This window comes from Sceloporus undulatus, unplaced genomic scaffold (assembly GCF_019175285.1).
Source record: "Sceloporus undulatus isolate JIND9_A2432 ecotype Alabama unplaced genomic scaffold, SceUnd_v1.1 scaffold_20, whole genome shotgun sequence".
In the NCBI taxonomy this organism is placed as follows: domain Eukaryota; kingdom Metazoa; phylum Chordata; class Lepidosauria; order Squamata; family Phrynosomatidae; genus Sceloporus; species Sceloporus undulatus.
The window spans coordinates 106,822-134,163 of NW_024802942.1; the positions used below are offsets into that span (position 1 = coordinate 106,822).

Sequence of the window (27,342 nt, forward strand, 5' to 3'; positions counted from 1 at the left end):
CCCACTATATAAGGATAACTCTGGCCATAACTCTTGGAAAGAATGATATTGAAAGAATCTGTTTTTTAAAATCTTTTTTGAAAGCTCATGATTTTTAGATGACTATTTTTTACTTAAATTTGACTTTTCTTTTTCTAGAAATGCAGGAAGAAAATTTAAGTGAAAAAGGCCTGTTTGTCGCTTCTATTATGAGTAGAGTTAGAGACCTAAAAAGCAAATATAAAAATGAAGACAACATTACAGATGAGCTTAATAAGGTATCAGCGGATACAACAGGTATGTAGTATTTTTCAAATGATTAACTAAATAGTAAGAATTGTTTCCCACAATAATTCATGTTTACCTTTAAATAATTGTCCCATCATTGTGCTTTTTTATAGTGAAGCATCTTGAATGGGCTAATTTCGTTATTTATTTATTGAAAGTTTATTACAAATACATAAAAATATACAAATATCACAAAAAAGACTCACAAACACAAAACCTTTGTACACCTTATATGTACAGAAAAATACATCATTTAAATTGTCCTTCGCTGTCACAATACCAATGGTTCCTAAAGTAAGTCTCTTTCAAGTAATTTTATATCTGATGGTGTAGAAAAGGTTTTAGCTTCCTGCTATTACAGTTTAACCTGGTTATCATGACACTATTGGGTTACTATTTTGTCATATAGTTCATATTTCTTATTCTAGTTCTTGTTTTCCAAAGAAAAAAATAATAAATTGAAATAAAGAGAGATACTGCTGAACAGGGGATTTTTCCATTCCTCCAAGTGAGTTTTGCTTAGCGACTGTTTAAGTCCTATTACCTAAAAAAATAAAGAAGTAAATATATTTCTTTACTTATAATATCTGCCGTAATACCTTTGTTTCATCTGCTGTTTAACAATTTCCACATGTTTACAATGAACTGCATATTATTTACTCAATCACCAGTCTTTCGAAAGGCTGATTGTCAAAGGACCCCAGTTGTTTTCTATAAATTCGAACACCTGTTTCCATTCCTCCAAATATTTATCTGATTTTTCATGCTTCAATTTTCTTGACAGTTTATCTAATTCTAATACTTCTTGTAATTTCAATACCCAATCTTCTACCTTTGGAACTATTTTACTTTTCCAAAATTAGCATATAACATTCTTGCAGTACAAATCATATAAAATAACACACAACCAAATTTCCTTTGAATTGGCTAATTTCAATGGAAGAGGGTACATTTGCTCTTCTTAATTTTCTTAAATATCTATACCAAATTACGTACCACCCTACTTCAGATTATTTTGTATATTTTGCCTTTCCTTTCTTAGGAATTCTTGTATTGTACCCTTATCCTTTCATTTAACAGTCATAAATGGAGAACTATTGCCTTTTATCAAATTGTATGGCCTGATTTTGAACACTAGCTCTGCAAGCCATTTTGGCTGAGCTGGCTGTGTACTCCTCTTTGTTTCCTACTGGTGTGTCATTAAATGTGGGGACCTTCTAGATGTCTTTGGTTCCCGTGTGAGACTTCATTCTGGTAATAATTCCACTGGACACCACCACCCGTGAACCATTGTTAACCTCACAGACACCATGTACCTGAACGCCACTACCCTAGTAGTACTATTGTACCATTTCTCAAAGTAACGTGTGCAATGCAAGAACAGTTTATTAAACAAAAGTCCAGTTTACAATTAAAGATTGCTTGGTATACAGATGCTTATGGTTACATCCCTAATTCTAAGATTCGGTGGTAGTTATTATTACTTATTTGGTTCATCTGAATCCTAACTGATTCTCATATGTCTGACTGAGGGCCAAAACAGAGCCCTAAAGGGGAGGCGGTACACTGCCCCTTTGTGTGCTGGATTGGGGCTGTGGCAGCCACATGCTGTGGCCCCAATCCAGTGTTTTTCCACCCCAAAAAGAAGTGGCAAAATGCTGCTCCTTTTTAGGGTGGAAAAAGGACATCCTTGCCACCCCCCCCCCCCCCTTTTCAGTGTTTAGGCAGTGCATGTAAATGCTCTGTTGCTGAAATGCCGTGAAGCTGCCACATGTGCAGTCAGCTGTGTGGCTTCCCAGCAGCGTGGGGGGAGGCATCAGATTGTGCAGCGTCTAAACGCTGCACTCAGATGCCCCCCCCCCCCCCAACCTGGCTCTTACTGCTGGTCTGTTTTGTCCCTTAACTCTTTCCCTATCTAGCTGAACCCAATTAATTGTTCTAACTGACCGCAAACAGAAACTTTCTCACTCCATTGTTCAGGCAGTTCTCTTAACTAAATCATATCTCTGACTGACTCTTTCTCTTTCTGTCATATGCATCACTTCAAACATTCAGTCAGTCATTAGTCACCCCCCCCCCCCCACATCCCTCCCCTCCCCTCCCCCCAAAAAACACTTGCCTTAACACCATCCTAAACCATGTAACACAGGCTTAATCTCTAATAAATCTTTTTTTTTTTTACAAAAACCTCAATAAGAGTAGAAAGATTGATTTGCCTCAACTAATATAACCCATTTCATTAAAATTAAGATAGAAAGTCTGAAGAACCAACAACTAAGATTCATTGATGGAATAATAGGTATCTTTAATAAAGAAGCAAACAATCTTAATAAAAGATTATCTCCACAAAATTCCAGATATGAAACAACTAAATTACTTAGAAACATCTTGTCTACAAATAAGCAAGGTACACGAATTCTTCAAGACTCTTTAGTTGAATGTCATTGGTGGATTATGTTTAATACAGGAATCTGTGCTATTGGTACAGTTTATCCATAATACTTTTTTCAGATTTTTCACTCATGGTTTCAGCTGGGTACTTCTTGAATTCTTTTCACTTGGAAAGAATGATTTAGGCTGTATTACTATGTGTATGAACTTTGGAATAAGCCCCATTAAATTCATTTGGACTTACCTTTGAATAACTTTGAGTCTACTGAGTATGCTATTGACAATAGACACTATGTCTATTGAGACTCATTTTTATATCATGTTATCCACTTTACATCTTGAAGTAGAGTGATAACTTTCTTTGTAGTCAAATGTGTTACTTGTAGGATTAAAGAGTTTTTCTTTTGCTAATTTTCCTTCAGACCTTATTTTGGAACCACTGCTGAGAAGCTGCATTAAATTCCAACCATTTGGATAGTCATGCCGTGACATGTAAAGACAGGGTAAACCATATGTACTTAGCAAGTGGTGCCCACTAAAGTTCTGTTTGATTTCTGCCATTGTAGGACAGCCGTATTGCATATCATTTGGTGCCCAAGATTTTTCAGGAACAAAATACTCTAATAGCCGCTAGTTCTATTCAAGCAATATTAACAGAATTTCAGTCTTATAACAGCTATTGTTACCTGGATATAGCCGAAAAAGTAGCAGATTTTTTTTTATGTCTGTCAAGCACTGGTGTCTTCTGTTCATTCATTGTCCCCCAAATTAACAAATTTTGCCACTTGGTAGCCACAGTATCTTCAGTGTTCAAGAATAAAGAAATATTTAGCTTTAAAATGATAACCTGACTGTATGTTGTTCCAACTTCATTTCCTGGGCTAGGGAGATATTTGAAGTTATCGGTTTTGGAGGATGAACAAGAAAAGACTTCCACTTTCAAAACAGAAGTAGTTTTGGCAAATTTGGGTCAGAATAAATTAGCTTCTCTATTTTAATTGTAACAAATCAGGATGTTGTAACAAAACTTTTTAAAGTGTGGATTGTAGACTAATTTTCTAGTCTAAAGAAGCTTCTACTTCAATCTTAGGCTGAAATTTTTGTATCTTGTTCTATATAGTAAAAATGGTTTTTGTTCTTTTTTATCAGATAATTCTGGAACTGTTAATCAGATCATGATGACCACAAATAATCCTGAAGATTGGATGAATTTTTTGCTTAAATTAGAGAAAAAGGGCAGTCCTCAGACTGACACCAGCTTATTAAATAGATTAATTGGCCGTTATAGCCAAGCAGTTGCATCATTATCTGCAGAAAAATACAGTCAGAATGAAAGTTACGCTCATATTCTAGTTAGATTTGCAGAATTGAAAGCGTAAGTACTAGAATTTTATTAAAACTTTCCAAGATAATTATTTCCCACTTTCTTTTACAAGTGTCATACAGTCACCCCATCTTATACACGGATTTTTTATACACAGGTTCAAGCATACACGGTTTGAAAATGTTAAAAAAAGTACAAATTTCAAATATCAAACCTTGATTTTCCATTTTTTTTATAAGAGACACCATTTTGCTATGTCATTATATTTAATGGGACTTCAGCATACACGGATTTTGTTATACGCGGGGGTTCTTCGAACTAAACCAAGGGTTCACTGTATTTAGTTAATAGCTGCTGTTCCTTGCCTGATTGTAGCTGTTTCCTTTCAATAGCAGCCTCCTCCATAGTTTGCCATGGCTCTCCAGCATAACATCGTTACTGTCTCTTAATAGAGGACACTCTTGTCTGTTTTCATTCTTTGGTATGGTAGTTGTCTATACATGTGGAGAAGTTGGTGGATAGACTCATTGAAGGAAGCCATAGGCCTGAGTTTCTAAGGCCTGAACAGCATTAATAACGGTGTTTCATTCACAGAGATGCCACAGATCAAAGCAGACTTGATCCCACATAGCAACAGTAACAGTACATGGGGAAAATTGGGTTACATTGAAATTATAGTTAATAATTTTAAAATTGTTTTATAGCTACTTATTATTGTATTAGTATATCTCTGCACCATATCTGTAAGGTAGCTTTCTAGCATTCCAAAAATCTGAACTGACCTGCCGGAGGAGATCCGTCACATAACATCTTTAGAGGCCTTTAAGAAGGCAATAAAAATGGATCTTTTCCAGCAGGCCTTCCCTAACTGACCTCCCCGGAATGTTTTCTCCCTTTGCATAGCCATTCCCATCGGACTGTGATCGTGATTGATTTTATTGGGAGCATTTTATTGAGAATTGTTGTTTTAACATTTTGGGGTGGGAGGGAGTTTTAGAGTGGTTTTGCTATGTTTTTACTTGTGACTTGCTGTGTAGCATTTTTATTGTTCTTTTGTTTGTTGTTACCCGCCTCGACCCAATACAGGGAGAGGCAGGATACAAATAAATATTGTTGTTGTTGTTATTATTATTAGATGTGCCTTTGTAATATTTAATACAATGTTGTTGTGAAGTGGTAGCAGTCAGAATGGCAGTTGTAGTGGAATGTACTTTTCCAGAACTTTACCCCCTTAATATAGCATTCACGGTCATCAATTCTGCTGTGCTCCTTTTTTATTGACACATTTTCTTCCTGTATGTATCATCATTTCTTTTCAGTATTGAAGAACCAGAAGAGGCTCGTGATCAGTTCCATCTTGCTAGACTGAATTGCAAGAAATTTGCTTTTGTCCACATAGCTTTTGCACAGTTTGAACTCTCACAAGGTATGTAGAAACAAATTTGCTTGCCAGTTATTTGTCCATCCTCACTGTATATCTACAGGCCATTTTACCTTTTACAATTTTACAGGCCATTTTACAATTGCATTGGTTTGATACTTCTTAGAAAACAGTGTTGATTCCCAAGAGCAGGAGTGGGCAACAGTGATTCTCCAGAATCTTTTGACCTATAATTTCCATTAGTTTGTAGATAGCATAGTAACAGATGAAGAATTGGGACACTTACAGTCCAAAAACATTAGAGAGCCACAGTTGCCCACTCTTGCTTTAATAGAATACTGAATATATTCCCACAATATTTTTGATTTTCCATTGATTCTTAGAATTTATACCATTATGATCTTCTGTCAGGGCCAAGATCCAACATAATAGTTACATATGCAGCCCATAAAAAGAGGAACATTTTCTTCCTCATTCTTTCTGCACTTTTGTGTGGTGCAAAAGAAAGCTCAACCCCCCCCCCCAAACTCTGGAGCACATATCTGTGGTTCATGGGGGGTGTGTCAGCATGCAAGAGAAAAGGGACATTATTCTGTCAGAAACAGTGGGATCTAGTGAAAGTATATAATTCTATCCTGACCCAGGCCTTATCTTGGTACCACAAGATAGACAAGCGCTGTGGTTTGATTATCGTCTTAGAAATACATTTGAAATTTAAATAGTTATGTCATGCCTATTCTCATAGGACATTACAAGATTTGTACTCTGCTGTAAAATTCAGTCAGATTTGCAACTGATTACTTCTCATTTTTCCTCTGGATAGTGGCGTCTCTGTGTGTGTGTGTGCATGTGTGTGTGCAAACCGCACCAGGTGGCACTCTAAGGAGGTGTGTGACACAACTGCTCCTGAAACACCTACCTTTTGAGAGAAATGGGCTGTGGCATTCATTTGCTTCCCTTTAGAATGCTTTAAGAGATGTTGGGAGTTGGGTGAAGCTCAGTGGGAGGAGAAAGGAGAGGCCCCAGAATTTTTATAATTTAAAATTTCAATAAAATTTTAAATTTTAACTTTAAAAAATTAATTTAAAAAAATTCTTTAAAAATACATTTACACCAAATCTTCACTATGTATATGTAAATACATTTAGGTTGTGCATATGATATTGTAATTTGAAGGTATAATTTTTAATTTTGCTAATTGTTTCTGTCACAACTATTAGCATTATGTTCAGTGGTATGTGGGAATTACGACTTACGAGTAACATTAGCACAAAAAAGCATTGCTAAGGATTCTGAATGGTGTTAAATGAGAAGGAGGTCAATGGGGGTGGGATGACACCATGAGTTACCCCACTGGGTGACACCAAGCCTTGTGACGCCACTGCCTCCAGAGACACAGATACTTGAGCAGTTGAGTCAACTCGACTTAAATGTGTTTTATTTTCTCTTTGGGGCAATAGAATGTGAAATAGAGCTTTTCTACACATGTTCAACCCTTATGTCTGAAAAAAGCCAACTTGTAATTTCCCTTCCTATTCAATCCCTTACTGTCCTTCCCTCATCCTGCATTTTCAAATAACTGTCTTCTTTCTAACTAGTAAACCATCCCTTAGAATATGGGAACAGGAGTAGGCTGTATATTTTTGGATCAGAAGAATAATTGGAAGAAAAATTAAGGCTTTGGGCGAGTGGCCTTAGACACGGGATCTCTTTTGGAACACACACACACACACACACACCCCTCATCCCTCATAAAGGAAATACTGTGTATGGTGGAGCCCCATTGAAAATGATAGGATTTGTGCCTATGGCACAGCACAGCATGTGTGTCATTCCCTTTTCTGGAGTGCAGCTTTCAGCGTAAACTGAAATGACGTGGGCACACTGTATTTTTAAGAAGGTTGGAAACTGTCTTCATGTGACAGTTCTTACTAATTCTTACTAATGATTATTTGTGGATTTGCAATTTGTATTCTGTATTTCAAAGTATCTAATACTGTGTTTTTAAAAGTATAAACATTCTAAATTTGAATTAACTAGTGGTCGGTTGCATGCTTAATTTAATAAAAATCCTTTAGTTAATTGTCATTTCATGGCTTAAGATGTATTTCCAATGTTTTTATTTACATGATTCTTAAAATTATCATTTGTAAATGAAGAAATAACAGCCACAACTGTCTGAACACTTGTGTACACTACTAGATTTTGCTCTTGGAAGAAATCATTCCATTAGTTTGCCTAATTCTAGGCCTTCTGGCTTTACTACATTGGCTCAAGCAATGCAAGTTCTTCATTAATTTTCTGTACTACAGGAAAGCAATGTCCATAATTCTCTTATTTCACTAGGAAATGTAAAAAAGGCTAAACAGCTGCTTGAAAAGGGTGTGGAATCTAGAGCCTTACCACTAGAGATGTTGCAAATTGCTCTAAGAAACTTAAGCTTACGCAAAAAGCTCCTGCTTTCTACTGAGGAAAAAGAAAATTTATCAGGTGAGTCATACAGTAAAGGAGATTTTGTGATTTTTAAAAAAAATGAAAATTAAAGGATTTATGTATAGTATACTTGCTTGGCTTTCAGGTTAAACTTTAGTGTGCAAAAATATTGCTGTGCAGGCATGTATATGGATTTTATGTCACAGTGAACATTACAGACATGCCCTATAGTTTGAAAAAATATATGTTCTCATAAACATCTTGGCTGTATTTGTTTAGAGAAATTGTTCACCATTTTAATTTCTTCACAGAAAAGTAATTTAACTGGACTAAGATTCACTTAGGGATGTGGTGGTTTAGTTGTTAAGATGCCATTTCTGACAATCAGAAGTTTGGCAATTCGAGCCCCGAGTGCTGCATGATGGGATGAGCTCCTCTCACTAATTCCCAGCTTCTGCCAGCCTAGCAGTTTAAAAGCATGCAAATGCAAGTAGATAGGTTCCACTTTAGTGGGAAGGTACCAGCATTCAGTCATGCTGGCCACATAACCACCGGAACAGTCCTTGGACGATGCTGACTCTTCGGCTTAGTAACAGAGATTAACACAGTCCCCTACAGTTGGTTATGATTAGACATTCATGTCATGGGACTACCTTTACCTTTACGCTTTCACTTTATTGTGCACAAAGCTTTGTTGCTTAAGCATATTGTCAAATACAATGTAAAAATCTCAGCTAGTATGTATCATCAGTGGCCAGGAAGAATTTATTCTATGACATCATCAACATGGGTCCAAGACACACTACAAAAATAATCCAGTTAGACACTCCTTGAACTGCCCTGGCTCAGTGCTAGGGAATACTGGGAATTGTAGTTTGTTGTAGCACCAGAGCTGTCTGACAGAGAATGCTAAATGTCTCACAAAATTACAGTTCCCAGAATTCTCTAGCATTGAGTCAGGGCAGTTAAAATACTCTCAAACTGGATTATTTCTGGAAATGTGAACCAGAAAAAAGGGTGGGCTCCTTAGCCCATTTCTGGCTTCACATGAAGATGGTGTAGTAGGTTTTCTGCATATGCCATTCTGTTACCATGCTCTTATTCTACTTGAGCAAATATGGTGGAAAGGCTGGAAAGGGTAAAGTTAGTGATTGTGTCTACTTGATATCTGTATGTTGGATCACATTAAATAGACTGGGGCAGTTCAGTTCTCCTAGGTGAATATGTAATATACATTCACATACAGTTCTTGAATATGTTTAGTACATAACTAAAAGATATGAGCTCAATATTTATATTCAGTCATACTCAGGCTGTGTAGATCATGCTATTAACAAGGGAGCACACAGTTCACTAAATTGTTGATCCATTTCTAGGTACAGTTCAAAGTTCTGGTTATGACCTATAAACCTTTGTACATCTCAGGTCCAGGTTATCTGAATGACCAGATTCTCACATTTGAGCCTTTCCATGTTTTGTGATCTTCTGGGAATGTCCTTCTCTCTGTCCACCATCCTCAGCTATATGTGGTGGGAACATAGAAACAGGTCTTTTGTGGTTGCTTCCAGCACCTGGGAATCCTTTCCTAGAGAGGTTAAACCAGTGCCCTCCTTCCTATCATTTTGTAAGCAAGTAAATGCCTATTGAGACAGGTGAAACAGCTTTGAGAACTGATTAATGCATTTAATTTGCATTTAATTGCTTTTGCTTCTATTCATAGTTTAGTTACATTTTTAACTTTGATATGTTGTGATTTTTAGCTGTATTTGTTTTATAAACTACCTTGAGTCTCAGACTTGATGATTTAAAGTAATTATAACTGCATGTACTGAGAGAAGCTAGATTCTATATAAATTATGCAAGCCTGATTTGTCATTTGCCTACCTCAGAAGAAATTATTATTATTATTATTATTATTATTATTATTATTATTATTTCTACCCCACCTCTCCAATAAGATCAAGGCAGTTACTCTTCTTAACTTTGCTACTCTTCTTAACTAATTCTCATCATGATACTCATGGCTAGAGTTAAGGACTTATAAATGGCACTGAAACCTGGCTCCAACCACTGGATCCTTTGTTCAGTCTACATAGCAGCTTATGATATTTTTAGTCCAGTGACTGTGGCATTGCCTAAATGTTTCCAAACTTGTTTCTGTAGCCAAAAGACCTACAAAAAGCTGAATTCTGTACTCTTTAATACAGAGAACATCTTTTTCTGTTGAATTTCCCCATACATCAAAAAATGAGAATACTATCCATTATTTGGATTGATAGGAAGAATCCATGCACTTGGGCTATTCCTCAAGGCAGGAGTCCAAAATTCTTTTCTGTTAGATTTGTTCACTCCATTGCTTGCTAGTATTTATTTCCTGCCCTGCCAGCTAGGTGCGTTTTCCTTAATCTCACATTTAAATGCTCAAATTAGAGTTAGGCAATTACAAAATGTTAGAAAATCTTAAAAAGCACAAGGTAATAGAGAACGAGGTGAACAAAGGGGATGCTGCTTCTATTCAAGATAAAACAAAAAAGAAAGCCACACTAGGCTTGGAGGTGAGCTTACTGATTGTCACCCAACAGTTCATGCCTCCAGGAATTAATAAGAATATTCAATGACAGATGTTGGTTACTGTCAGTGGGTATAAGGAAAAGCCAACTTTAAAGAGAATTTTCATTACATTGAGTTTTAGCAACTTTTCCTCCACTGAAAAAGAAAAGAGAAAGAGAGACAGGGTGATTTCATGAGACAAAGAGGTTAAGAAGCCTAAAAGATATAAAGTGTGTAATGCTGTTAAACATGAGTTTCCTCGTAAAGCAGTATTTGGAATTCAAGTTTCTGAAAAAGAGGTTTTCTGATGTGAAGTCAAAGGCTATCACGGCCAGCATCCGTAGTTTTTTAATGAGCTTTTCAGGGTATCAGGCCATGTTCTAGAAGAGTTTATTCCTGATGTCCCAACTTCCTGGAAGATGAATTGAAGCACCTAGACTGGGTTTTGGTTACTCCAGAAGGGCTGCCAGACCCAGAAAAACCCATGGGAGTGAAGACAAACAACCACCCAAAGGGAATGTATTTTATCATACATCAAAGGAGTCACAGACAGAATAAGGAAACTGTTGTGGAAACACAACCTCCAAATGGTCTACAAACTGACCAAGAAAATCCAGCAAATGCTGTGCTCAGTGAAGGACAGGAGAGACCTTTTCATGGCTGCAGGAATTTACTGGTTACCATGCAGCTGCAGAGATGTCTACATAGGGATCACCAAACATAATGTTCAAACATGAATCAAGGAATATGAGAGACACTGTAGACTAGATCAGCCAGAAAAAGCAGCAGTAGTAGAACGTTATAAACCATCCTGGGCATAAAATGTTGTTAGAAAGCATTGTAATTCTGGACCATGCCAACATCTATCAGGTCAGAATGCACAGGGGAGCCATTGAAATCCATAAACACCTGGACAACTTCAACAGGAAAGAAAAAACACTGAAAGCAAACAAAGTTCTTCAGGACTGGTAGCCAGACTTTGTTTACTTTCAGTGTTTGTTTGTTTTCTGTTGAAGTTGTCCAGGTGTTTATGGGTTTCAATGGCTCCCCTGTGCATTCTGACCTGATAGTTGTTGGCATGGTCCAGAATTTCTTCAGAACACCAAAGTCATGACTCAGCAAATGCAAATGAAAACCACCCAGGGTGAGGGGTTTTTCCCAGCAGACAATAGATCATTAAGTAAATGGACACCCTGTAGGCCTTACCATTCAACAACAGAACTATACATAGATTAACATGCAAATCACCTCCTCTCAGCCAATAGTGTATATACCCCACTGTCTTCCATTCCAGCATTCTCTGAAGATGCCAGCCACAGCTGTTGGCAAAACGTCAGGAATAAAATTCTTCTAGAACACAGCCTCATAGCCCGAAAAACCCACAAAAAACTAAGGAGCTTTTCTCTTGGCTGCTTCAGGGCACCATGTTAGAAACACAGATTTCTCAGGCATACAAGTAATTTGATTGGTCAGTCAAAAGTAGCCTTTGTACAGTAGCAGCACTTTACTAGCAGCACAGAAAGGAGTCAGGTTGGGGAAAATGAAATGTGTGGATACCTCTTAGCTTATTTAATGGTGTTGACGTTGAGTGTGCCACACCATCAATGCATGAGTCCATGCATGAGTACTGATTACACAGCAACCCAATTATATTTCTGATAGCCAATCCATGAGGCAGTACATAGAGAAATTCTGCTTTTAAGACTAACAATGAATTTGTATTAAATCCAGTGGACCAACCAGTGAATTTGACTGCAGTGAATTTTAATGATGAATTACTTATTACAAATGAATTTAAAGAACATGATTCAGTCAAAAAGGGTATTCAATATGAATGTGTTAAATAAGGAAATATTTAAAGCTGCTCCAGACAATGAAGCTGAAAGTGCACAAGCACCGAATATGTTTCTAACATGGTACCTTAAATCAAAGCAGACAAGAAACAGAAAGTGAAACAGTAATAAAGATAGTAACAGGAAGACAATAACAGGTTGTGCAGAACTCATCAGTAAGAAAAGAAAGAAGTGCACAAAGAAGATAAAGCATGTGGATGAGGATATCACTGTTGAATCAGACAGAGGAGGATTTTGAGGAAGCAGATAGAGTGCATCAAACACTTGATAGCAGTGTAGAGGAGAATCCTCAGATGTAGTTTCAGATATGGAAAGTGCAATACACAACCTATTTGTGTATTGCACTTTCCATATCTGAAACTATTCGCCGCTTTGATCAGGTTTTGGAAAAGCGAGATACAAATAAACTTTATTATTATTATTATTATTATTATTATTATTATTATTATTATTATTTAGAGTTGAGGAGTTTAGAGGTGTATTGAAGAGGGTGATGCAACATTAGGTTTAGAAGGGGTTTGGCATAGAATAGATCAGGAAACTGACAATGCTGATCAAATAGTAGCAGCAGTTTTAAAAAGACCATTACCAAAATCAGAAATCCCGTTACATATTCAGATGAGTAATGCATTTAGAATGAGAGATCCTATTAAATACTAAGACTGATAGTTTAGTAACTATTTATCTAGAACCTACTGTATATACTCGACTATAAGTCGACCTCATATATAAGTCGAGGGCAAGTTGTGGGGCCAAAATTCTGGATTTTGATATGACCCATGGACAAGTCGAGGGTAAGACTTAGGCACATATAATAAAGGATGAAGTAACAGAAAACAATTCCAAAGAACTTACAAAATTCTAGCATAACTATTAGTGCATATACTAAAGGCTGGGTAGATGAAAGAGTAGGATGGAGTCAGTGCTTCTAGGGCAGATTAAATTCTTGCCTTTCACCATATGTGTGTGTGTGTGTGTTCAAATGCAGTAGTTACATTGACCCATGGATAAGTCGACTCAGGTTAGTTGGGTCAATTTTTAAACCTAAATTTCTAGATTTATACATGAGTATATACAGTATTTATTCAAAAAGAGATAAGAGATATGGAGTTCCTGAGCCATGGAAGTGAATGTAGGGCTGAAGCAGTACTAAAGAAGGCCCATAAGGCTTCAGCTTTAATGATCAGAAATTCTACTGCAACTTCAGTATTTGCCAGGGCAGTGGTACTCTGGGTGCAGGATATTATGGATTCCCAGCAGCACAGGGGACATAAATTACATAAGTCCCTTAACAAAATTCAGGAGGTCTTGCAGCATGGCAAGATAGGCAAGTATAGATGGGCATTGGTGAGACTTAGCAGTATGCTGCCTCGGTCAGTAGGGTGAATATGTGTCAGCAGCACCCACCTGATGTTTTTGGGGCTTGGGAATGAGTGGATTGCTCCTCATATCAATCCAGAAAATGAGCAGTTCATACGTACTGTGAACGATCATAGGAGGAGCAATCCACCCTCTTCCAAAAGGTGTTTGCATAACTTTAAAAGAAAACCAGACAAAATATGGTTGGATTTGGAAAGGCTATAAAAGTAAACTGGTGAGCAAGGGATGGATCTGACTGAACTGAAATTTGGATGCCTGCCAAGTCAGCTGGCGCATAAGGAATAACCCAAGAGTGTGTGGTTTGTTCCTTCTATCATCCAAGAATAATCATTCATGGTAGGTACCAACCATTCAACTTCATAGTTTTGTTCAACTTTGAAAATAATCAATTTCTGATACTTTTATTATGACTAAAATAGTATGTATGTCTCCTAATAAATTATGTACTTACAGCTTCAAGCTCTCATAATATAGTTGGAAATGTCCTGAATAGAAAAAACAATATTGCTTCTGAGATTTCTGCCAATATTCCTAACTTTTGCCCTGGGTAAGTAAATTAAAGTATTGCATAGAATTCTTCTTGTGCTCTCAGCTACCTTGGTACAAATGAAAAGTTAAACTTTTCTTCTTTAGGCAGAAAAATAATTCTCCTCAAGAGGGTGAATTGGTCCTGAGTGGACGCAACCCCCTGAAGCAACTAAAATCTAACCAGGTAAATACATCTTTATTTGTGTTATAGATATTGGACTGTGTCCAACATCAGGCTGCTGCAGAAAGTACAGCAGTAGGCAGTGTTTTTTAGTAGTTACCCAGGTACTAAGAAAACAATGAGCTGAATTAGCACAAGCAGTACATAAACTAGTAAGTTGTACAGTGCCTTGAAGAAGAACTTGTAAAGAAGCTTGTGAAAAGGCTTCAATAAGTCGGAACAAAATTTTGGGTTTGACATTTGTGCAAAGATGAAAATGGTTCCAGCAAGTGTCAGAAACATTGCACTTTCCACTAAAGAAATTACACCCTACTTTACAAACGTACACATTACAGTCATTATGTTTCAATGTTTAGATGTGCACCTTTGGAAGAGTTCCTGTCAAATTAGTATGTGACAGTGAGAGTGATGATACAGATGATTCTCTGAAGAAGGATATTCCTCCTTTTACCAAAAGGTATAGTTATACTGAGCTTACTAAATAGCTGCAGAGAGTATCTTTTGTCCTCTCAAAAGCTGCATTCACCTTGGGGACCTTACATTTGTTTGCTAATACTTACACCTAGAATGTATTTCTAAGCAAAACGCGAACAAAATCACTGTGCTTATTTGCCATCTGCCCTCAAGCCTGTTTTATTGCCCTCAGCTTCCTGGAATACTAGTGAGTAAAATGGGCACAAGATAACTGGACAAGGGTACTCATCGTCTTTTTCATTTTGCCATTTCAAAGCAATACCAGGACAAACAATATGATGAAATGTTCTTGGCCCGACCAAGAAGGAAATTACCTAGAGCAGTAGTCCCTAAACTTTTTTGGGCTACCACCCCCTTTCCTTTTGCATGACAACCCTAGCACCATCGCCCCCTATTTCTTGATATTAGATCTAGTGTTTCTGCAGTAGTCTACCTCACCCATGCTGAGCTTGCCACTGTTCCTCCACTTTAGTCTATCATTTTTGAATACAGCAGTGGCAGTGAACCAGGCCTTCTCCTCCCTCTTGCCTGTGCCAGCCTTGCAGCAAAGGCCAGTGCAGGTGAGGGGCTTTTTAGTCACTGCTGCTTCCAAGTTGACTAGGTGTAAAAAGTGAAACTTATGCCTGATGAGGAAAGACTCTCAGTCCTTATCCAGGTTGGATAGGGGGGCAACCAGCTTCTCACTTTTCTCCCTGGTGAGGAAGAACTCTCAGTTCGAGAGAGGTGAAGGGCTCTTTCAAAGAATTGACCCTAGCTGCTACTGCCTCTCCTTCCCCAGAGGTGTGCATTCCTTATATAGCTTCAGGCTGTTCCACCCTCCCCTAGTACATAAACATTGTTTCTTCTGCTATCTCTTCTCTTGGCCTGTCCCACAAAAGAAAGTAGGAGGAGTGGTGCAGCTCTAATCTGCCAGCTATGTCCTAGCAAATCTCACAGAGCTTAAGGAGGGCCCCAAATGTGCCACCAATTCACCACCACCACCACATATAGCCTAGTTCCTCATCCCCACCATGGTCTTAAAGGCTGCTGGTTTTCTTTGCCTTTCTTGCCTGCCAATACTTTGACTGAAACCCACCTGGCACCCCCTTTGTCCTCACTGCCTCCTCCCCCCGGATTTTTTTCACCATCCCCAGAGTGGTCAACATTCTGATCAGTGTTCAGACATTTCAGCACCCACTTGGATGACAGCTCCTGTCTAGCCAACTAGTCATTAATTATAAACCCAGTGCATTCCTGGGATATCTCTTGTGTCTCAGCAATTGTTTTAGCTGAGATACTTTGATCTGTCAAAATCAAATCATGAACACGTTCAACAGTTGCAGGAACTGACACTGTTGAACGCTTCCCAGACATTGCTGCATCTTCAATCTCAAAATCTCCACACTGGAAGTTGGCACACTACTTCTTCACAGTTGAGTATGACAAGCACTTGTCACTCATTGTTTGCATCATACTTTCATGAATTTCCTTTGGTGTTTTCTTCTGTAGGAACAGGAACATCATGATGATCTGGAGTTTAGCAGTTGAAAATTCCACACTTTTCATTGACATGGTTCTATCAATGATGTGAAATTTTTTTAGAAATTAGAGCTATGACTGCAAATTGGCAGTTTACAATATAAAAGAACATTCTTTCAAGCTACAGTGCCAAAATTATGCTCAGATTTTGGAAGTGGGTCAGGTGAAGAACTTTTCAGTACCCCCTCCTATTAATAGTATTTTCATCTGCCTTATAAGTCACTGGGAAATTTCACTATTTTTTCTTGTTTTTTCCTAATGGAGTCTTCTAATCTGTTATAAGCTGTTAAAATATAATTTCAAATCACCTTTTATAATATTGTGTCATGTAAAATAGATTTCCTTTTAAAAAAAGGCTATTCATTTGTATTTGGTTTGTTTTCCACACTAAACTCTTAAGTGTCATTATTTTTACATTTGGGACTTTGTTTTAACCATTTATCAATGTTTTGATAAATCAGGCAAATATCTAGTACCAGTCTGAATCATTTGCCATCATATGAAACAAAATCAAATGGAAGTGAGTCATATCTGCCACAGAATGTGAAGGTAATTTAAATTGCTTAATATTAATAGTTGTTGGTGTGAAGATTGTATATGGGTAATGGAGAAGAGCTATTTGATTTTGAAGTTTAGTGACATGACGAAATATTAGTAGGGCTTATATTTACAAAGTTTTTGAGTCTCTTTATATTCCTACAAATTCTTGATTATTCATCATACAGTATAGTACATGATGGTGACTCCATGTATTTTAAAAATGTGTAGACATGTATCACGGCATCTTCAACATAAAGCACAAGACAGTGTTTTTAGTGTTACATGAACAAGCCTGGAAAAGCCTTATATCTTTAGAATATACCCTCTCATCTCTACCTTGGTGTATCCATGAGAACAGCAGAAGCTTTTCCTTTTGTTTTTAACCAACAATAATTTAGCATTGTCATAATACTGACAAATGAGAGGACCTATATACCCTAATGGCACCTGTCTGATTTTGGAAGCTAAGCAGGGTCAACTCTAGTTAGTACTTGAGTGGCGGACTGCCAACCAGTACTGGGTGCTGTAGGTCATATTTCAGAGGAAGGAACTGACAAAACCTCCTCTGAGTATTCCTTGCCTGGGGAAACCCTATGAAATTCATTAAGGCACAGGTATGTGTGCACGCACACAGAGGTAGCCATATTTATAGTTTATTGAAACAACCAGTTCTAAAATGTAGTTTATGAACCTGGATTTTTTTTTTCCAGAAAACCATAGCTAATCTTAACTATATGGTCTAGATTTAACACCAAGTGCTAGCATCAACATTGCCAATTTTCAGGGAATTCCCTGGAATCTTGGGAATTTAATTAATTTCTTTCTGGGGGTTTTGACTGAATATTCTGGTAAATATTGGGGAATTCTTGTAAAACATTCTGGGGAATATCTTCAAGGCTTGTTGGCAACACTGGCTAGCATATCATCATGGAGAGAACTCCATAAGACAAAATATGTGAGTTGCTTAAAATTCCACTTTTGAAATCTTTGATTTAGAATGCATTACAGTATATGCTGTTTCTGTCATAAAGTTCTTTGATAAAGTATATCAAGTGAGTTAAGGAAATGGGAGAAATTATTACTGCAATTTACAAACCACAGTTTAAAGTGGGGAAAAAATAGCCTGTGAGTAGGTTGACGTTTAGCTTGTTTCTGCTCATTGACTGGTCCAGGTAGCTTAGGGCTGGGCAAAGTATGACCTGTGGACTTCAAATGGCGAGTAGGACCTGCTTTAGCTTTATTGACTAATGAATAGCGTTCCCTCAGCTTTTTAAAGGCTTTTACTGGAAAGGAGAGAAAGTGTGTGCTGCTTTCTGATTTCAGTCAGAATATTATGTCTATACAAGAATGCAAATGTTTTTAAGCCACCCTTCTGGATCAAGCCCACTCAGGTTAACAGTTGAATGGATTTTTTATTTCCCTTTGTTATTTCAAGTTCCTCCAGTATTCTTCCATAGTGGAAAAAACAATGTTGGAGTTGGTTGTATCAGTGTTCCTTAGTCTCAGTGATACTTTCTCCATCTCATTTTCAGCCTTTACTTTGGCTGTGTGGAGTCATACTTTTTTCTCTCTATTTCCAAGATGAAAAACCTCAACCTGCCCTTTTGGATGCTTCTAACCTTTGCCTATTTTTCTAACCTTATTATTAAAATGTGAAACACAGTTTGTGTCTTTTGTGTGCTTCCTGTTGCACCTCATTCTCAGCAACATTTGTCTGCATGAGTGAAGATATTACAGAATATGTAATGTTGTGTAATTAAGGGCATGTTTGTAACCTTGAAACAAGTGATTTGTGTAAATCAGGGATGGGTAAAGTGTGTCCTTCTAGATGATGTGGGACTGAAACTCCCAACATCCTTCATCATTAGCCATTGTGACCAAGGTTTCTAGAATTTGTAGGCTAATGACATCTAGAAACCTGTACCTGGCCCACACATGATATAAGTTATTGACTGTGGCTTTACAGCCTTTTAATTTTGGTATTTAAAGAAATGCTCTTCAATATAGATTTTTAAAACATCCCAAATAACTTGTGTTGAACTACACAAGTTATTTGGGATGTTTTTAAAATCTGTATTGAAGAAAATTTCTTTAAGGACCAAAAGAAAAGTTGACAGTAAAGCAAAAACAAACAAACAAAACAACCCCATCCTCAAAAAAAACCAACCCCCCCTAAAAACTAAAAATTCTGAAATATGAAGTCCCAATTTAATGATCTAACTTTCTTCTAGTAGGGTGTCCAAAGTATTTTACATTATATTCCTGATTATTGCAATACTTCCATATATTTATACTTGTATGGCAGCTGAACTTGTCAGATACTAGTTCATCTGAATGGTGCTTAGGATAGGAGTGGGGAATATGTGACTCTCCAGATGTTGTTAGAATGCAGTTCCCATCATTTCATTGCCAGTAATAAGAGATGATGGAAGTTGCACCCCAGCAACATCTGGAGGGTCACACATTCCCTACTGTTGGTTGTGAGTATGGTTGAGTAAGGTGAGATGTAAACACAGCTCTTCCAGTATGCTCTAATCTTAGCTCATATACTATATTAGATCTTAGTGATCTGCAGCCCACTTAATTGTTTATATTCTATGGCTAACAACCACTTTTCACAGTACACTGATGTTGTGCATAAAGGAAGGCGATAAAATAGGGCTGGAGAAATTACAATCTGGGAACTGTGTTGCCATTCAAATTAGCTAGTGTGGTTTATCCACACAGGTTATAGAATGGTAGTATGTACAGATTTACTGACCTGGAACAGTGACTTTTAGTATGAGTAGGCCATATCAGGGCCACTTCTCTTTCAGTTCTGAAGCTAATGCTGCACTTATTCAAGATGTAAACACCTTTGTAGACTGTGACAGATAAATTGGTCTGAGATAAAATCAAAACCTTAGTGGTGTTTCTGGACTCTGAAACTTGGAGGCAATGACAAGACATATTCGAAGAAGACTGCAGTCTTAAAGGCAAGATGATTTTAGCCAATAAACACATAAGAAGATTTTAATTTTCAATTGAAAATTAAATTGAATTGAATAAGGAGATTTCTAGCTCAGTTACTGATTTACTGTTCCCATGTGAGAAACATAGGTATAATAGCAGCCTACCCTGAAGTTGAAGGGGAAACTGCTGTTTGTCCTTAGCCTTTACAATAAGGCAAATTGGAAATGTGCATGAATGGTATATAAAATAAGCAACTAAGGGGCGAAACAGATGGTCAAAAAGAGCCGGCTTCCTGGCGGATTGGGAGCGTGACATTAGGACAACAGCATATCCCCACTCTGCCAGAATGCTGCATAGCTGACCGCACGTGCGGCAGATCCATGGCATTTTGACGGCATAGCATTTACATACTCTTCCCGGAAGAAACACTGAAGAAATGCTGCTGTGACGGCAAAGGTGCCCTTTCCTTGGTGCAAAAAGGAGCTGCTCCTTTTTGCACCAGGAAAAGGCCAGGTTGGGGGCTTGCCATGCCGTTGCAGTGGCCCCATTCCGGTGAGCAAAGTGGTGGCCAGAAGCTGCTCCTTACCTGCCATCTGTTTTGCCCTGAAATTAGTCAGTGTTAATAACATACTACATTTTTATCTGTATCTTATTTTGACCTTTTAAAAAGTTTTCTCCTTTTTATGTAGTGTTTACCAAGCAGAAATCTAGTAGAACCTCACTTGTCCGATGATGAGAGCTTGGAAGCAGCTACCAGTTCATCTTTGACATTAAAAAATAAATATGATTCCAGTTGCACCATTAAAAGAAAAGGTTTGTTTTAACCTATGTAGGGTTGGGCTTAAGAAAGGTGCTCTCTAGTAGCCTTCAAAGCTGATATTTGTGAATTCCTTTCAGAACTGGAGTGTAGAAGTATTCACAGCATAATCAGCCTAGTAGACAATAAGGTAAACCTGATAGAAGAACCAGAAGGAAATGAAGACTAAATTGTCACCCTTTGGTATTCTGTACAGTGCAATCTGTTTTAGTGCTGCCTTTTGTAGCCCTTCATCTTTTCCAGGCTCAGATGGGGCATTTCTCCCCCCCCCCGGTGACTGGACAGTTTATTGGGGGGGGGGATCAGTTGGGGTCCAAAAATATTGGAAGTACTTCACTTGATACCCAGAAATGGCCAACATCATGCACCAGAAGTTTTGGGTATGCTTAGGGCCATTTATGCTCCAATTATTTTGACTACCCCCCAAAATTGGGGAGGGGTTGCAGGAACTTTGGGTGGACACAAATGGCCTTGGTATGCGCTACCCTATCCTGGAGATAAACAAACAGGAAAACATTCAGGAATCATAAAAAAAGGCAGGGTTAAATCTGGTTGCAAGTCTCAAAGTCTTATTGAACTGATTAATATAACTAACATCTATGAAAGTCCATTGAATCAATGATATTTCCATAGGTGTTAAATCATAAACTAAATGAATCTACTCTAGTTGGGACTTACCTCTTAGCCTGTGGTCTTCAATGTATTTTCTTGTTAACTACCCCATTTCATATTTTAGGTCTCCTGTTTCATAACTGGGGACATTTGCAAAAGGTCACTTTGCCAAATTCATCCCTCTTATTTTAAGGGTGGTTTCTAAAAAACCCAACATGTATTAGTCCATTCACCATAAGTCTTATGTATTCCTTGCCTGGTTCAGCTGCTTTTACTGACTGACTTTCTATGATATCCTACCAGGACCTCTACCATTTCTATGTTGATAACTAGTCAAATTGTTTCAGAAACGGAAGAACAACATGATGAGCCAAAGATCATAGAGTCAAACTGTCTAGAAAAGCAACTGCAGAATTTTGTTTCCAAGAGAGATGACCAAAAGGAAAATGAACAGTCCAAATTGCACTGTTTTCCATCAAGAAATAAATGGTCTCATCCTGAAGCATTGCATAACAGAAACTCAGAGGTGATCTTTAAAAAGTTTTTTTCAACTTAAATGAACTGGTACTTTTTTGATAATATTGTTGGTGTTAACAGTAGTTAATGAAATGTAAAAGCCCATCTTGACCTTCTGGGTTTACAGGCTGATGTAGCTACTGTGTATCTCTTCGAACTGTTAGCTTTGCACAGGGAGTGTACTAAACTGGATTGGATTTATTCCAACCATCCTTTTATTACATAGGAAGCAGCTGATATATAACTTTCAAAACTACACTTGAGAGAGAGGCATCATTAAAATGAATTAACAAACCTGATATTGACAACGTGTGATTAGCTGGCAAGTCATTTATTGTCTTATGGTCCTACACTTCTGTGTGAGGCTAGAACTAAATGAAAGTAGTATTGTGAAAATAATTGTTTTCAAAGTGGGATAAAAATAGACTAAAGAAAGAAATAGCTTTGGAGCTTTTATTTAAGTTTGACATTTCATAATGTCCTACTAATCAGTAGTATGCGTAATGACTTTATATAAATGCTAAAGGAATGCTTACTTTTGGCCAGATACCCAATAAACTTCACAAGACTAATGTGCATATAATAATTACCTGGGAAACAATCAGTTATTAATTCTATTTTTAAAATATGGAATAATGGAAATATGTTTATATTGTATATATTCATTTGCAACCAGCTGATATCTCCCCCCTCATTTTATAGGGGAAAAGGTCAAGTTTTGAATGCCCAGCATTTCCAGTTTCTAAAAGATTATCACCACCAGAATTACCTTTGCAAAGATGTTCGCCACCAGAGACTGCTTCAAAAAGAAAAAGTCAGGCATATGTTGGCACAACACCTAGCAACAAAACCCTGCGTGATTATATAACCTGGTAATGCGTGTGTGGGTTTTTTAAAATTTTAATTAAAAATTAATAAATCTTTTTTTAAATTTTAAGTTTTGATTTTACATGTAGGCTTCTGTTGAAATTGGTTTTTCTAGAGTTTAACAAACTGTTACCTATTCTGTAACAGACAAAGAGATGATGCATTTTAATAATTGCATGAAATACGTTCTGTAAAAGAAAACAGAAGTGGGATATATCTCAGAGGTAATGTTAGCCTTCACATGAAAATGTTCTTTAAAATTTTGAAAAGCAATCAATAGTAAACATGTGGTCTTTAACAAAAGACATTCTAGAAATAGTTGTGGTTTAGCAAAGGTATAAGCTTTATATAAGCTTAAGTATCAGAGATTTTGTCTCATGGTTATTTTCAAGGTGGAAACCACTTCTGCTCAGACAAGCCAAAGCATAAGAATTTCACTGATAGTCTCTATCCAGTTACATAGCCCCTCTGCACATAAAGTTGCTACTGGAACACTTCTTTTGTTCTGAACAGAATGGTTTGGAACAGAAACAGATATAATTCACAGGGCAGCAGAATTAGGAAAGCAGTCTCAGTGCCAATTAGGAGCTCCAACTTGTGTTAGCTGAAACCTCAGACTTAAATGAAGTAGACTACCTTTTTAGAGAGCAAATTATAAAATGTTTCAAGCAAGCTTTAAAGTTTTACACTGAGCTTACACTGTTGTGCTTAGAGGAAAACAAATATATGAATAAAAAGGAGTGTAGCCCTGTCTGTACACAAGGATTGTAACAACTGATATTTCTGACAGTTTTAGTACTCCAGTCGTAACAAATGATTTTCTTCTTGCGGGAAGGGCAACCACACCGTACAACCAGTTTTCATATTTGCCGCCTTGCACTCCAAAAACCCCTTTCCAAATGCAGACTGCATTACAGGTAATAATTTCCCAAAATAATTCCTTTTGAAAGTATATGATGAGATAATAAAAAATTTTTAAAAATTAAATAGATGTCATAACAACTCATTATTTTGGAGATGTAAGTAGTTAAGGATTATCTAACATAGATTCTAACTTGCGCTGATTTCAGAAATAGTTGTAGCTTTTCATTGACGAGTACCGTAACAGAAGCAAACAGGATGGTAGTGGTAGGCTTGATTCAACAATTGTGCAACATTTTAGAGCAGTAAAAGGAAACTTAATATATATTGCTATAGCTTTTGGGAAGTAAAAAATCTTAGCTAAGGAGAGCACAGGTGGTAGTATGAAGTTTTTGCTATGCACGGTGAGGATTGTTCTTTAATATCTTAACATTTTTAATGTGGTATTGTACGCATAGATCAGCAGAACTTCAGAAACATTTGAATGAAGCATTGAGGCAGTATCAAGAAGGCATCTAACATATATTCTTTTTATTCAGATTTCAGCTTCTGCACCACCAAATGAATGCATTGTTGTTAATGGAAAATGTTACTCTGTGTTGAAACAAATAGGCAGTGGAGGATCGAGTAAGGTAAAAATTTAAATGTGTAAGCCTTTCTGGGACAAAATGGGAAAGTAACATGAACAAGCAGTTTAGGCCTTAACAGCAGTAATAATCATAGATAGAAGATGACGAGGAAAATTGTAATCCTAAAAGGGAAGAAGACATTGCCTCATCATCAGTGTTGGTGTCTCTTTGAAATTTTGAGGAAATAAAAATGAGGCCTGTGAGAGGGGATCTTTTAACCTTTGTATGCCAGTATTAACTGCAGAGAGACTCCAGTTTCAGTAAACCGAAAGGTTTTTATTTAGAAATGTGCAAGCTTGCATGCACACATACAAAACCAATGCAACCTTAAGAACCATACAAGGCTAACAGAAGATTGGATAGCGAGGAATTGGCATTTAAAGATGGCAATAATTAACAGTCCTGAAGAGGGACCCATGGTAAATGGAGTCTGGCTCAGACAGCATTTGAGAGTTAGACAGAGAGAATTGGACCCTCATCTGTTGAACAGAGCCCAGGTCTGTGAACAGCACCCCTATCTGTGGACAAAGTAGCTATGATTAGGGTGAATGTTTATATCCTGTTTCATACCTTCAACAGGTGCTTGTTACTACGACATTGTGTAACAAAAGCTAGATGATTTTCCCTTGGAATGGACAAGAGGAGCCAGATTGGCTGATGGCTTTAACATTGTTTAGATTTTACAATTCATTGTATATTGATTTTTATGGAAATTTTATGTGTATTGTTTTATTATTTTGGTTTTTGCAATGGCCATTGGCCAAAAGCAATAAAGATTTATTGATTGATTAGATTTGAGACAATCCCCGGGTTGAACAGAAAGGGTAAATAGGAGCACAACATGAGGTGGGATGGAAGGTGGTCTTCAGCTGCTTTTGAGATGGGACTCCCTTTGTCTCTACTGCAAGAGAAAATGGGAAAAGCATGGGGAACTGATCAGCACACCCTTTTGTGTGTATTTTAATAGTGTGTGAGTCTCCCACATGTCCTTAGGTCCTTAGTATGATTCTTCGCATGTGTACTTTCCTAGTTTGTTCAGGTCATTGTGACCTTTCAAAAACATGCCCGATGATAGATATCAAATATGAAACCCCATATACAGTGAGAGGCTAATAATAATAATAATAATAATAATAACAACAACAACAACAACAACAAATTTATTATTATTATTATTATTATTATTATTATTATTATTATTATTATTAGCCCGCTTCTCTCTACAGATCGAGGTGGGCTACAATAAAAGATAATAATATAGGGTAGGCAATATAGGTTATCCTAAGAGAGTAAACTGAAATTCAGTTTAGACAGGGCAAAGTTGATAACAGCTTAGTGGGTTGGTTACAAAATTCTGGTTCTAGGTAGGCTCACTCACTCCCTGTAGAAGCTGGTTCATAGTGGGGGACTATTTCTAGACCTAATAAGGCCAGTTTTTTGTTTGTTTGTTTGTTTGTTTTTGACTTGGGAAGCTCTACATGGATTGGATTTTCATATCTCCCATTTGGAACCCATCAGGACTTTAAGATCAGCTGATGTAGTTTTTCTCTAGGTTGGTTTCCGTAAGGAAACAAGATCTTCTAATTATGGAATGAGCTTTCTTAAGCGGTTCATGTGTTTTTTATTGGTTCTTTTCAGAGACACTCAAAACTATTTTTATTCAGTCTTTTAGGAGTTAACTGGGATCAGCTGCAAAGCTGTATGCTTTACTTTTAGTCTGACTTTGTTCTAAACTGTGTTACTAACTGAGCTTGGATGTCATTCTAAACCAGAATTCTTGAGAATCCTGGCCTACAGTGTATGATGCATTATGCCGAATGAGGCAGGATGTAGCTTGCCAGGTTTTTCACACTGCAACCAGGAGAGATACCTTCTATTTTTTCCCCATCAATTTGCTTGTTTCCTTCCTGCCAAGCTAGAAAAATGCACTAAGAATGTGCCCATGGGTTCAAACCCTCTTGTTCAAGGAAAAACAAATCAGAGTGCTGGGTTTAGGTGTCAATAAATAAACAGATGGGTCTGTGGTTTGCTGAGCATTTGAATGTGCTCAGTATGCTGCTGGAAGGGAAGGGGATAAAGCTATTAAATATGTGAACTGCACTGGAAAAATATTGTGCATATGCGCTCAAGCCCCGGGCCGTGTGCGGGGCAGAAGGGGCGGCGCGTCCCATTCAATTGAATGGGCGCGTGTGCCTGTTGCGCCCTGTGCGCGCCCGCACCGCCGCGCCCGTTGTGCCGCCGCGCACAAGCCCCATTGTTTCCATTGGGGCTTGAGCATAGGTGGAATTCGCCTTACGCGGAGGGATCCGGAACGGATCCCTCCGCGTACGGTGAGGACGGACTGTACACAGATTTTGTTATACACAGGGGATCTTGGAACCAAACCCCAGCGTATAACAAGGGTCCACTGTAGTAATTACTCAGACTTCCTAAACAGTTTGGGATGGTATATGCCTCCTCATATCCTATGTCCAGCCAAACTTACTCAGTACATCTAATCTGGATTCAAGACTGTCCAATTTCCAGTGCATCATTCCATGCATCTGAGGAAATAAAGTATCGCTCCATAATCATGGGTTCCAGTGTACTACACTACATACACATTCCTAAATTTACTCTGAGAAATTGGCATCCCAGATATTCCTGATGAGTAAATGTGTTCAGTCTCATCATGCCAGAACTAATTACAACAAGTTGTGTTCAGTAATGCTCTTCCTTACAAATGCTAAAAACAGAATGTCGGGATACACGTGCAGAAGAAGAAAAACCTGTTCTAATTACTTTTCACTAGTTTTTCAGCTTTTGATTTTTTTTATTAACACATTTTCACAGATTGAGTCATGCCCATGATTCTTAAGTACTCCCAATACAAAGCTGTACGTGTTTATTCAGAAGTCACACCTGCAGGGCTTAATTGGCTTGCTATCCATTAGGCTTTCATAGGATTGCAACCCTGAGAAGTATATTTTCATATTGTTGAGTGTCATTATTTTCCAAAGCTGTTGTATCTTAATTTTAATTAAATATTTCCATGTCTTTGAATTGAAAACCTAGGGAAAGTTATCATTAATTCAGAATTAATTATTTTTTGTGATAATAAAATCAAATTTGTTATTAGAGGTACAAAACAGCATGTAAAGTGACAGTATGCTTAAATCCTCTCCTTCCAAAATGACCTAACTTGATATGTGATATTTGATTGCTGATTGATACATACATATCCTTCTAGGTCTAATTCAAATGAGTACAAATTCCCAGAATGAAATCA

At 37.4% G+C, this 27,342-nt stretch overlaps 1 protein-coding gene across 1 annotated transcript in view; it reads left to right on the forward strand.

Annotated features, from left to right (window-relative positions):
- The window catches only part of LOC121917488 (dual specificity protein kinase TTK-like), a 57,362-nt gene that overhangs the window by 13,156 nt on the left and 16,864 nt on the right, over window positions 1-27,342 (forward strand). The window contains exons 2-14 of the mRNA XM_042443498.1: window positions 139-276; window positions 3,808-4,033; window positions 5,302-5,408; window positions 7,710-7,853; window positions 14,033-14,126; window positions 14,213-14,291; window positions 14,645-14,745; window positions 16,742-16,829; window positions 20,462-20,585; window positions 21,549-21,727; window positions 22,420-22,589; window positions 23,375-23,501; window positions 23,985-24,077. Coding sequence (XP_042299432.1) covers window positions 141-276; window positions 3,808-4,033; window positions 5,302-5,408; window positions 7,710-7,853; window positions 14,033-14,126; window positions 14,213-14,291; window positions 14,645-14,745; window positions 16,742-16,829; window positions 20,462-20,585; window positions 21,549-21,727; window positions 22,420-22,589; window positions 23,375-23,501; window positions 23,985-24,077 — 1,668 coding nt within the window. The 5' untranslated portion in view covers window positions 139-140. The remainder of the gene's footprint in view (window positions 1-138; window positions 277-3,807; window positions 4,034-5,301; window positions 5,409-7,709; window positions 7,854-14,032; window positions 14,127-14,212; window positions 14,292-14,644; window positions 14,746-16,741; window positions 16,830-20,461; window positions 20,586-21,548; window positions 21,728-22,419; window positions 22,590-23,374; window positions 23,502-23,984; window positions 24,078-27,342) is intronic.